We start from the raw sequence: 12,875 nt of genomic DNA on the forward strand, positions 1-12,875 counted from the left end.
ACAGTTTTACTCAGATGTCCAACTGCATTCAGTGGGTTTACTCCTGGGTAACTATGCATATTTTGTGCTGTTGTCTACGCATTGTAGAAAAATTTTCATCCATCAGGACCATACCATCTTGTGAACCTAGTCCCTTCTCATGGGTATTGCAGGTACTATTGCAGCAATTTTAGCTTTCATTATTTATTTAAAGGGTTTCTAGCTTGCTTGTCAGGAATCAGTTTTCATAAAGCAGGATACATAACAAGAGTAACAAAAGTTTGGATGACCAAATGATTCTTTAAAGCCATCCTGAAGCACCAGGGTCCTGGCTCTGGTAAGCTACAGCATACTGAGGGAATCATTCGTATAAAAGTCTGTTGGTGGTGGCCATCAGGAACAAAGGTAATTTCTCAAATATCCTGGACCAAGACTAAAAAAGCTTTAAAGGTAAGTAGCAGCATATAATGGTGCTCATACAATGCTATAGTTCTGCACTCCCTCCAACTAACACCACCAATTAATCAGGGTGCTGCATTCTGGACCAGTGATTGCTTCCTCACAGTCTTCAAGGCTAGCCACATGTGGAGTTCATTATAATAGTCCAGCTGAAGGACTGTACTGGAGCATAGACCAGATTGGCCCTTTTGTTTGTGTAGATAGAAAAAAAGCGTGCTGGAAATTTTCTGCTCCATTGCTCAGTAGCAATTAAACACAGATTCTTTATATAATTAACTTGCATCTGAATAGCACGTAATACAATTTTAGAATGGTATCTTTATTTAGGTTCTGGCTGATCTGCATTGATTACTTCTCTAAAGCATCCTTCCCACAGAATTTCTGGACAGGAAAGAATAAAGGCAGAGGTAGCAACAGGTAGAGCACAAAAAAGACAATGAAGAAACAGAATATAGCACATACCTGAAAACCAAGAAACATGGCAGCCAAAGTGCTCTGTTACTAAAGGATCTCTTTTTAAATAATTCTGACTTGAAGTTATCTTGAAGGTGGTTTCTTATATTTTTCTTACATTTAAATTTCTTACATTTTTCTTACATCTTACATTTAAATTTTAATCCCAAATCATATTTTCTAAATGGGTTTCACAGATGAGTTTCAGAGTTCCTACCAATTTCATTAACCCAAGATTTACTTATTTACCGCATTTAAAGCCAGTGTAGTGTAGCGGTTAGGCTGTTAGGCTGTGACTTGAGGTCACCTAGCTTCAACTGTCTAATCAGCTATGGATCTTATGGAGTTGCTTGGGCTAATCACTTTCTCTCAGCATAGCCTGCCTTGTAATGTTGTTACAAAAGTTACACTGAACAGTGGGAGATGTATGCTGCCCTGAACTTGGATGAATGGCAGGATAAAAATGTCATAGACAATTTTATTATGCACCCTTCTTTCAAAAGTAAATTGCAACAAATTCTTCACCAAAATTGGCATTGAAGCTTTGATTCATGAACATTTTCAAATCTGAACATTCAGCTTGTTTAAGACAGAACTTTTAAAAAGTTTAAGGAAAAGGGAATCAGGAAAAGGACTAGAAAATGTATTATTTACACAGAGCAAGAAAATGAACATCTTGTGTACCATAGGGAAAGCCAGGTATTTGTTTTAGCTTTCAGCCAAGGCAAAAAACTTGATGGTGATAGGGACTGTGGGCATTTTCAAAGAAAACTGAGTAGAATAATAGAATTATAGAGTTGGAAGAGTCTGCAGAGCCATCAAGTCCAACTCCCTGACATGCAGGAAGACCCAGTCAATGCACTCCTGACAGGTGGCCCTCCAGTTTCTGTTTAACAGCCTCCAAAGAAGGAGACTCCACCACACTTCGAAGCAGTCCTTACAATCAGGAAGTTCTTCCAAATATTTAAGTGGAATCTCTTTTCCTGCATTACTCCTTGTCCTAGTCTCTGGAGCAGCAGAAGACAAGCTTTCTCCGTCTTCAACACAATATTTAAACATGGGTATCATGTCACCCCTTAACCTACTCTTCTCCATACTAAACTTACCTAGCTACCTAAGCCGCTTCTCTAGGGCATGGAATCCAGACCTTTCACCATTTTGGTCACTGTCCTCTAGACCCATTCCAGCTAGTCAATAGGCTCTTGAATTGTGGTGCCCAGCTGCATGTTACAAAAACATTTCGATCTGAAACATCAGCATTCCATTTGGAAAAATTGGTAGATTACTTTGTCAGAAAGCAAAAGGTGCTATGTGCCAGAGCCCAGAAAAATCCAAACCCAAATTAGAAAAGGCTATGGGGGAAGGGGCAAATAATGGTATTTATGTCTTTCCCAAAATCCAAAACCACAAAATATTTTTTTAAAGGTAAACATCTCTAGCCCGCACATCTTGGTATTCCGAATGTTATATGTGCCCAGCAGAAAATCAAACGTTAGCATAATTTTAAAAGATGCCAAGAGAGTTTCCAAACCACCCCTAGAATGGACAGCCCATAATAAGGTATAGATTACTGAGATGGTGCTCAATTTTCTTCAGGCTGGTAGTAGACAATGTTAACACTGCAGTTCCCTTTTAAATCACACAAAACATGGGCAGTTCCCTTTTAAATCACACAAAACATATGTGAATCAAGTTATTGCTGCCAATTTTTTCCTTCCCGGCCGCTTTCTTCCTCTGAAATCAAAATCTTCCCATGGATTGTTCCTAATATAATCATGTTGGAAAGAGAATTTGATGTGACTCATACAGTTGTATAATGCTAGAAATAGCACGTCATTTTTCTAGAGACCCATCTTCCTTTTAAACACTGATCTACATATTATGCCGGATAAGATAGCATTCAGTGATGGCAGAATTCTGGATTGTTTCACTTCAGGTAAGAAGGATGTTGTTTTTTTGAATTCTCTCAAAAATAATACTATGTTTATTAGCAACCCCTCAGAGAGAGAGGTTCAGTTGAGACCTCTTCCAGTGAACTTTCCTTTGGTGTGTGTGTGGGGGGGGGGGGGTCAGTAGTGTGTTTGGAACCATCTTCCTTCACTAACTGCAGTTCTCCCTCAGACCCCAATGTTGTCTGTTTTCCTTTACTGCTTGTGTGGCTTCTCTTCCTGATAATTTAAAACTTACCAAACCCTTTATATTCGGCCGCACTCTCCAGCTGTTATCCACTGGCTCCAGTTCCATATTGTGTCGTATGCAAATTTGTCCTGCAGCATTCTGAGTACCACAAGTGGGTGGGAATAAGAGATGCTGCATATGTGCTTTGTTCTCTGTGTGCTGGGATGCATGGCCCACCTACCAATAACTTGGAACAAATACAAATAGCTGCTTTGTGTGTTTTGCATAGCTTGAACAGCAGAGTACTTTCTGTCTGCTCCTTGAGCAAGAGACATCTCCATGCACTGATCCTCATGTAAGTAAATCTGTTGTGATGCTTAGTTTGTCCTTCACTCCAACTTTTGTATATTAGTTGGTTGTGAACAGATCTGAACATTTTTTCTTCTGAAGGGCTGAGTAGGAGGTGAGTGGGACCACTTTTATCATCATACTTAATTAGATTCTGAGCCTTCTTTTTCTATTCCCAGTGTAGCTTTCTCTTCCATTTTGTAGTCATGATTTGTGCTTTAAAGAAAAACTGGTGATAAACAAGGAATCCATTTTCACTATTATGGAATCATGTTCAGCATTCAAAAGTGTTATTTTTCAATAATGATTTAGGATTTCAGATGTCTGGGATTTTGCACCCAGTTATCATTGATTTTGCCTGCTAAAGTACTTAGCCTTCACACTTCCAGTCCTGAAGCAAGTTCTTAACCTGAGGCAAGTGACAGACTTCCAGGCAAGTTACTTGCTAGACTTGTTCCTAAAAACAGCCTGTGACAAATAATACATGTGAATGGAATGATAACGGTTTAAATATTTTATGGGTTGCCAAGTTTAGATGTTACTTTAAAGAGGCATTAAGCCAGGATGTGCAAAAGCCTAGTTTGTTGCCAGACCTGCATGCATCACTCATTCAGGTACATGGGTCGACTGGAAGTTTTACTTACCAAATCAGGATTCTAAATCAAAGTTTAATCCAGGCTTACTTTGGGTGAGGGGTGGTGGATTTAATCTAGTTAAGCTGCACACTTGTTTTGTACATCATCAGTAGGGGACAGTTTCTAACCAAGATTTCTGCAAGCAAAACGACAGGGGAAGGAGAAAGTAATAAGATGTAAGACCAGAAAGAAAACAAAAAGACCAGAAAGAATCTAGGCTTAATGTTGGTTAACATGTCTGAATGCATCAGTCATTGCTGGGTCTTCTGTGAAGTTCCACATGAGGACTGCACAGGTGCAGGCCAGCTACGGAGATCTGACCAGAAGCCTCCCACCCCCAGTGTATTGCCAGTCACGGTGCCACTCAGAGGGACAGAGGAAAGCTAGCTGAATCTTAAAATGCAGCTACATTACCTCCATCTCTGCAAGCAGTACCATGGCTGGCAATGCTCTGGGGGTGGGGACAAGGCCAGTGAACGTGTGCTCCTTCCCTGTCCCTGTCCCCACCCCCAGTATGTCACTGGTCCTGGCACCACTTGGAGGATGGGGGAAAGGTTTTTGTTGTTGTTTTGTCAAGTCAGGGGGGAGTTCGGCTGGGGATTTGGTGGGGTGACAAACCCCAGATACTGTTTTGGTATGGTACGCCATTGGGTCGACCATTGTGACATCTGTAAGGTGGCAACCTGGTCTGTTTTGTCCATGTTCCTCTGACATTACTCTATCGATGTGGACTCCAGGCAAGATGCAGCTATTGGGAGAGCAGTATTACAATTACTAATTTGTTGACAAGCCCAGACTTGACTCCATAGTAAGTGAGCTTGCTACTCTTCCATATGGGACTTCACTGAAGACATGACAAGGAACACAAAGTTGCACTTACCTATAATGTTGTTCATTGAGTGTCTTCTGTGCAAGCAAGCATCCCTCCCTCCTTGCCCTGCTGTTGGCTACTTTGTTTTCTACTGGTGCTCTGCTACAGGGGGGCAAAGGGAGGACTGAGGGAAGTGTACTCTCCCCATCTCCTTTTACATAACCCAGGAGTCTTCAAACTATGGCCCTCCAGATGTTCATGGACTACAATTCCCATCAGACCCTGCCAGCATGGCCAAGTGGTAGGGCTCATGGGAATTGTAGTCTGTGAACATCTGGAGGGCCATAGTTTGAAGACCCCTGACATAACCATTTGGTCAGGAAACCAACCAGCTGCTGGCTCCAGATGGGAGGGAGGAAAACACTCCCAGTGCTCGAAAACTGATAGAAACCTTCTGGTCAGGTCTCCATGGTCAGCCTGCACAGTTACCCATGTGTGCCTGTCCAGAAGACCCTCAATGAACAGCAGTTATAGGTAAGTGCAACTTCGTTTTTTTCCAAAACATCATGCATGTACATGCAAGGTTGCCCTTCAATCTTTAACTTCCCTATCTCATCTTTTGAGGAATAATATATATACATAAAGATATGTTTTATACATATATGCCTCAACCTGCAGTCCCTATCTGAAATAAAGTCTAATCACTCCTATTAAATTATAATTATAATTTAATAATTTAATTATTTTTATAATTATAATTTAATAATTAAATTATAATTATAATTTAATGGTACTAATCATAGCAGTCTTTCTCTTCCCCTTCCAACCAATTTAAAGGCAACATCAAGTTAAGAGTAGCCATGCTAATCTGTTGTAGCAACAAGAATCTTGTGACCCCATAAAGACTAACAAGTTCTTATTCTCACATCAGCTTCCATGGTTTTTATGAAATCAGCTATAGGCAGTGGTGGGATTCAGCAGGTTTGCACCACTTGGGCAGAACCGGTTGTTAAAATGGTCCTTGTAAACAACCAGTTGTTAAATTATTTGAATCCTACCACCGGAACCGGTTGTTAAATTATTTGAATCCCACCACTGGCTATAGGGTTCAAAACTTATGTTAGAATAAAAGCTTACTAATTTTAAGGTAACATATGACTCCTGTTTATTATCAAGTTAAACAGTAGAGGTCCTCGTGGATTTTCAGCCGAGCTCTTGAATCATCTTGGGCAAAGCTCAAAAATGTTCTTAAAGAAAAGTAAAACCACACAGAAACGAAAATGACATGCAAGTTACAGAGATAGTTCTCAGGAACCAGTTCCATGTTTTTTTCCCAGTATGAATCAGTAGTTGTTGTTTTAGAAAAATAATCCAGGTTGTTGTAGTCTCATGGATGCATTGTAGTTTGAAACAGATATGCAGGCTAAAAAGTAGCTCTTCGTGGTTTTTCAGGCTCAGCTTTTATTCAGTGCACACTGAATAAGTTACAGTGCTGGTTGATGGTTATGTGTTCCCTTACGGTGTTCAATCTTTGCAGGACACAACTCTCAATCTCTAAGGAAGATGTTGAAGTTCGTATATTTGTTTATTCCTCATTTAAGCTGAAGCCCTGTATTTCCTAGCCAATAAACAGTCACTGTATTAATTAAAACTTCTTAAACTCTAGAGCTGATTGAACAAAACATTAAATAGATACACAGAACGCTGGCATACCCCACAGAAATCAATCCTAGTTAAGCTTATACCCCATTCCTATTCTATCTAAGATAACTTTAAGAAGAAAGATTGTTTGAAAGGTTTGAAGCTTTGCTAAAAACAAGGGGGGTGGGTGGGTGGAAGCAGATTGCTATGAATTCCGGACCCAAGAGATTCAGAGGTTATAGAATATGGTAATCTTAGAAGCTATTACATAGTCACTATATATCCATGTTAAACTTTCTGATTTGTGCTCTCTGAAGACATCCCAAAGACTAATTGCTGCAAACTCTGTTCCACTAGTACTAGGATTTATTCTGGGCACCAGCAATTTATTCACATGTTATCCATCAGGTCTGAAAACTAAGTGCATGTTTGTAGATTTACACAAATCAAACTCCTAGGCCTACTGTGTCAAAACATCCTGAACTGATTTAAAGTTAAAATTTTCAGTGTGCCTAAAATAGTTAAAAAATATTAATTAAACAAAACTGGAATTGACCAAATTAAACAACATAAATGGAATTATGGTTGTCAAATTGATTGTGGTGAGAACTGGGTGTGTCAACACACTGCAGCAAGTTCAGCAGGATCAGACTTGCATGAAACAGGAAGGAGACAATATTGAAGCATCTGATCAACCACCAAGGAACTACATATGTAACTGTAACTGAAACATGGGACTTTTTTTACTGTACTTCCTTAAGTTACAAGGGACTGATAGTGTGATTAATCCACTTGATGCCAAGTATTTTGCCATTCATGTGCATCGCAACACCCAGGGTTTTTCCAAATTTTCTCAGTCAAAAAACCTTGCTGGCAAGTTGTAGGCAAAACCTTCCAGGTGATGACTGCTAGTATTGAAAGAGGAAGCAAGGTAGAAACTGTGGCTTGCTTACTTCTCCCATTCCTATTGAAGGATAACCATCTTTCTTCAGCAAAGGCCATTTCCAAACAGGAATCTCTCCTAAGCAATTCTAGTACTTTAGAGGTAAAGTCCTGTTTCTCTGTGCTTAGATGTGATGTTGCCTTACCTTGCCCATGCTGTTAGCAATATGTGCTTCAGTGCCACTGATAAAGTTTGAAAATCCTCTTGCCCGGCCTCTGGACCTTGATGCTTCCCCTTGCCCAAACTTTCCCAGAAATCTCTGCTGCTGATGTTATGGGTGCATAAGGGAGAGGCAAGTTCAGACTGAGACACATAGTTGCTGAAGTACTATTCAATTCCAGAAGGGTTCATTCATCTGTTGTACCAGCTGCCACCACCCAAGAAAAAACTGGTAGTCCTGTGGCATCTTACATGAATAGGATTTAAGTATTCATACTGTGTTTGCCACTATGATGTTTCTGGAATAATTATTTCTGGAAAGTCTAGGATTTCTGGAGATTTTGTCATGCTTTGTTCCTCATTTTTATGTGCTCTAGTTTCTTTTCTGTGATTAGAAAGTGTGATGGGGAGAGTTCATTTGCTTCATTAGAGTTGCATGTCACGATTGTGATTTTTTGTTAAACCTTAAAGTAGAATATAAGCATCACCTGCTTATCTGTGCTAAAATCAGTCTGAGAAGATGAAGCTCTTTCTACCGTGATTTGCTTTTAGATATTCCCACCAAGGGTTTTTGATGTAGATTCAACAAGTGTGAGAAAGTATACTACGCCAACACTCTGTAGGCCATATCCTTGTGTGTGTGTGTGTGTGTGTGTGTGTGTGTGTGTGTGTGTGTGTGTGTGTGTGTGTGTGTGTGTGTGTGTGTGTGTGTGTGTGTGTGTGTGTGTAAGCACTCCTCATGTAACTTGAATAACTCTTATTTGCCCTGACCTGGATATCCCAGGCAAGCCTGATCTTGTCAGATTTCAGAAGCTGAACAAGGTTGGCCCTAGTTCATATGTGAATGGGAGACTGCCAAGGAAGTTACTACACTGAGGAAGGTAAGGGCAAACCACCTCTGAATGCCTCTTGCCTTGAGAACCCTACACTGTAAGTCAGCTGCAGCTTGACTACAAACAAATAAAAACCAAGATGAGTCCCATTTTGATGTACGTGGAATATTACAGTGGTCTCTTGTTGTTTTTTTGGTCAGTGGTTCTTCATAAGCATAAGCATAAGCATTTTTATTGTCATTGTGCACGCACAACGAAATTTACAGCAGCATTCCTCGATGCACACAATTTCAGACTCATACATCATCCTCACTTTCCCCTTCTTCCACCCATCCCTACACAGCCCCAAATACATCAATATGAAGCAGAGGAGTTTAGCATAGCCACAGCTCTAGAGTAGAAGCTGTCTCTAAGCCTCTTTGTCCTAGTTCTGAGGGCCCTGTATCGTCTGCCAGATGGTAACAGTTTAAAAAGAGAGTGTGCTGGATGAGACGGGTCCCTCAGAATATTTTGGGCTTTATTTAGGCTTCAGGAATTATAGATTTCTTCCAAGGAGGGAAGAGGGCAGCCGATAATCCTTTGTGCAGTAGTGATCACCCTTTGGAGCGCCTTCCTATGCGCCACTGTGCAACTGGAGAACCATACACAGATGCAGTAGGTTAGGACACTCTCTATAGCACAGCGGTAAAAGGACACCAGAAGTAAAAGGACACCAGCGGTAAAAGGACACCAGAAGTTTTCCATCCAGTTGTTGCTTCCTTAAAAGTCTCAGAAAGTACAGTCTCAGAAAGTACAGTCTCAGAAAGTACAGTCTTTCAGTGGTCCTTTGATCTGATACCACCCACCAAGTCTACAGAACTGTAATTGAATGCAAAGCAATTGAAAGCAAAAAATCAGCACTGTAGACAAGACATCTTTATTTACACAGGTTTACATCTACATCAGGGGTAGGGAACCTGTGGCTCTCCAGATGTTCAGGAACTACAATTCCCATCAGCCTCTGTCAGCATGGCCAATTGGCCATGCTGGTAGGGGCTAATGGGAATTTTAGTTCCTGAACATCTGGAGAGCCGCAGGTTCCCTACCCCTGTTCTACATCTACATATATGTCACACATCTCTCAGGCATACCTCAGTGGAGCCCTTGTGCCAGATGGTTATCAGGTAATGACTTGATGTTGGGCTTGACACCTTTATGTTGAGAACCACCTTGTTCAGGGCTTGAGGGACAAATTGAAGTTTGGAGATTTTATTCCCAGGATGGAGGGAATAGTATGCAGAAGTTGTTGCTGCATGAAATTCCAGATGCCCCCATGTAGAAGAACAGGGACAAAGGTTAGCTATTGTGGGGACTGATAGGAATAGGGGACTCATGCTACTAACCTCTTTTGCATTCAGGCTCTGTCTTTAGATATATTTCCGGATGAACAGGTCTTCTCAGAAGCTAGCCTCATTCTGCTCAGTAGAGCTTACCTTTCCAAGCCCATTGAAATCTTACAAGAATGTAACTCTGGTTAGGATGGTTTTGTTAGACTGCTTTTAGCCTGCACATGCTGACTTCCATTATCTCACAAGTTGGCAAGTAGATGTGAGTCATGCATCCAGCTCACTGTGTAATCAGTGAGGCAACAGTGCTTTTTGATCTGGCTAGAAGGCTGAGTTAAAGGTACAGTCACCACTAGGAGGCACTTTGTTACAGTTATTACCTTGCAAAGTTAAATATTAAATTGTCTGATGCCTAAACTGTATAGTTTACATATTGGATTCTTTTTGGTCTCTATCTCCCCCATGTGGGCAAACAGTGTAGTACAGGATATCTTCAGTTGTGTATTTTACTATTCAAGCTTAAGAAATAGGAAAGAATGCTGCTTATAAGCGACGGGGGATGGAATGTTGCTGTGTTCTTATTCCTTCTATTAATCATTGACAGCCCCCTTGCTATCTTAATTACAGGTTGAAAGAATAGTAAACCCAGGAAGAATTATGGCAAATAGAGCTCACTAATATGCTCTGGATGGGAATGGATAGGTTGAGTTTCATCACGATTCTATGGGTTTCCGTACAAGTGGGGGAGACTGGGGGCAGGAAAGAGTGGCTGGCAGTGGAGCTGTTCTTTAAGGTCTGGTCCATTGGTCTTTCCAAGCTTCCAAGAATTCAGCAAAACAGAGGTAAATATGGAGCAAATACAACCTGGTATTCTACATAGATGAGTATATGTGCTAAACTGAGCAAAATCTTTTCTTCTAATGTCTGTTAATAATGAGGCAGGTGGCATTTGCCCTTTCTTGTAAATGCATAATGAGAATCTTGTACAGATCAGGAGTGCTGGCAAACCTGAAATAATAATTGCTGTAAGCAAATATGATTATTTCTTATTAACATTTTGCTCTAACTGTTATTCCAAACATATTTTACACATGTTATATCTTAGTAGGTGTTACATTCCCACCTGTCTCCTCATTTTGAACATCTCTCTTTAATATCCTTGCATTTAACAGGAAACCAAGAATTCTCTTTGAACAAAGTCTTCCCAGTTTCTAGACTCTGATTAACACCTTGATGTGTAGTTTAATTATCCCATATTTATGATTTTTCAAGTTCTGAGGCCTGCTAGGTATCACCTGTTGGCAGATACATCCTGTTATCTACTTAACATGTCTGCAAAGGATCCTTTTTCATAAGGCCTTCATGATATGTGCCAAATTTGATGTTAGAACCTGACTTGGGAGACTCAACATGAGCATCCAAGCCTCTGGCTGGAGAAAAGAATTGAAGGATGACCCCACCACAATAAACCCCCTGAGCTAGAATAGGTCATGTTACAGTATCTGACACTTGTAATGGTTCTGAGGCCCATTCTTTGTCTGGGTACTTCAGGAATTCATCTTACTGGTGGTCCCGAGGGAGCTATCTTGACCTGGCCAAACTATGGCAGATCATGTTTTCTTTTACATTTCCTTGAAGTTCTCGTCACTGGCATGCACAGTCCTTGAGGAAAGACCTTATTGGTCACCTGTCTGCCTGGCCCAGGATGACTGTACTGTGGCCAGGGTTACCCAAAGTGAACTGGCAGCATAAAGCATTCCTATACCACAACAGATGTATCATCAAAATGGGGGCGGGGGGAGCGGGAGGAGCGGGGAAATGCTTAGCAGATACTTTTATAGACTTACTGACTGCCACAAGTCTTCAAGGACAGGTCATAAAATCAGCTTAACGTGTTGGGATAGAATCACAAAGTAGCCTAAACTTTGCTATAACCAAGAGAATGGATAAAACTGCAGGGAACTTTTTTGCCTCAATCAATGGGTAATTCCCTCATAGGTACTTGACTTCTCTTTGGAATGGATGTATAGCAAGAAGAATCTGTATGCTTATTTGTTGTCTCCTCATATGAAGGGAAAGAGGTCAGAATCTAAAGTTAGATATTGCCACAAAAGGCCTGAAGGAGTCTAACTTGGTTCTGGATGACATGAGGAAGAAAGTATAGACATGTCAACTTTATACTCAAATATCTCCTCAAGCAGCACACAATATAAATTGGATTGTAGTTGACTATAATATATAGTATCTTTAGAACAAGTATTTACAATCAATACAATTGTCAACAATTTCTTGGACTCTGCTAATTCAGATTGTATTGGCAAGTAGGTTCAATCATTTAGAAAAATCATCACCACTTGCAGAAAGCAAGCATGTTATTTGAATCTGCCACAATATTAGGTATGTGAGTGGAACAGTGTGGATACTGGGAGGGATTGTATGTTGAATCATCCAGAAGTCATAGCCTTTAGTGTGGATGAACCTGTTGCAAAATCAGTACTTGTAAAACCTATTTGGCTGATGCCTCCCACTTCCCTGTAAGTTACTTGACATCTGTCTATTGTTACTGTGTAATGTAATCAGGAGAATACTTGTTTTGTCATGACTCCGGTTATGTATATCTGTTTTTAAAAGCACTTGAATGAGAAATTGGCATCAATAATTATACATTACCATTTTTGTTGTCTTCTGTGTTTTTAAAAACACAGAAGTGTACCTTCAAAGTCCTATAACGCCTCAGACCAACATACCTTAAAAATCACTTTCTAGGATATGGACTCACCCACTCTCTCTGGTCATCCTCTGAAGCCCTGCTTCACTGGCCCTGCCATCTGAAACTAGACAGGTGCTTACCAGAGGAAGGTCCTTCTCTGTCATGGCACCAATATTTTGGAACTCTTTCCCTAGGGAGATTTGTCTGTCTCTCTCTATTGGTGTGTTGTCTGTAATATCCCCTTATTGGTCCTTTTGTATAAGTGGTTTTAGTTGAATTTTATATTTTTACCAGTATTTTAATTGTATAAATGTTGTAATATTTTTACATTCACTACCTTGTGGGCCATGATTAGGTGGAAATAAATAAAACATTTATAGGGGTTTTTTTTATAATGTTCCCCCCAAATCTTCTATTTTTTATCAGAAAAATTGAGAACTCAGAAAAAAATGCCCAGTTCA

General features: G+C 40.3%; 1 protein-coding gene across 6 annotated transcripts in view; it reads left to right on the forward strand.

Annotated features, from left to right (window-relative positions):
- Window positions 1-12,875, forward strand: part of SH3PXD2A (SH3 and PX domains 2A) — a 294,236-nt gene that overhangs the window by 141,234 nt on the left and 140,127 nt on the right. The window contains exon 1 of one of the 6 annotated variants that reach the window (XM_048505261.1): window positions 2,816-2,827. The exons of 3 other annotated variants lie outside the window; for them this stretch is intronic. Coding sequence is in view for 2 of the 3 variants with exons in the window: in XM_048505262.1 (XP_048361219.1) it covers window positions 3,363-3,364 (2 nt within the window). In the remaining variant the exon portion in view is untranslated. Of the gene's footprint in view, window positions 1-2,815; window positions 2,828-3,324; window positions 3,365-12,875 lie in introns of those variants that run through there. 2 more of the 6 variants (XM_048505262.1, XM_048505260.1) reach the window with 2 other exon arrangements.

This window comes from Sphaerodactylus townsendi, linkage group LG08, assembly GCF_021028975.2.
Source record: "Sphaerodactylus townsendi isolate TG3544 linkage group LG08, MPM_Stown_v2.3, whole genome shotgun sequence".
NCBI lineage: Eukaryota > Metazoa > Chordata > Lepidosauria > Squamata > Sphaerodactylidae > Sphaerodactylus > Sphaerodactylus townsendi.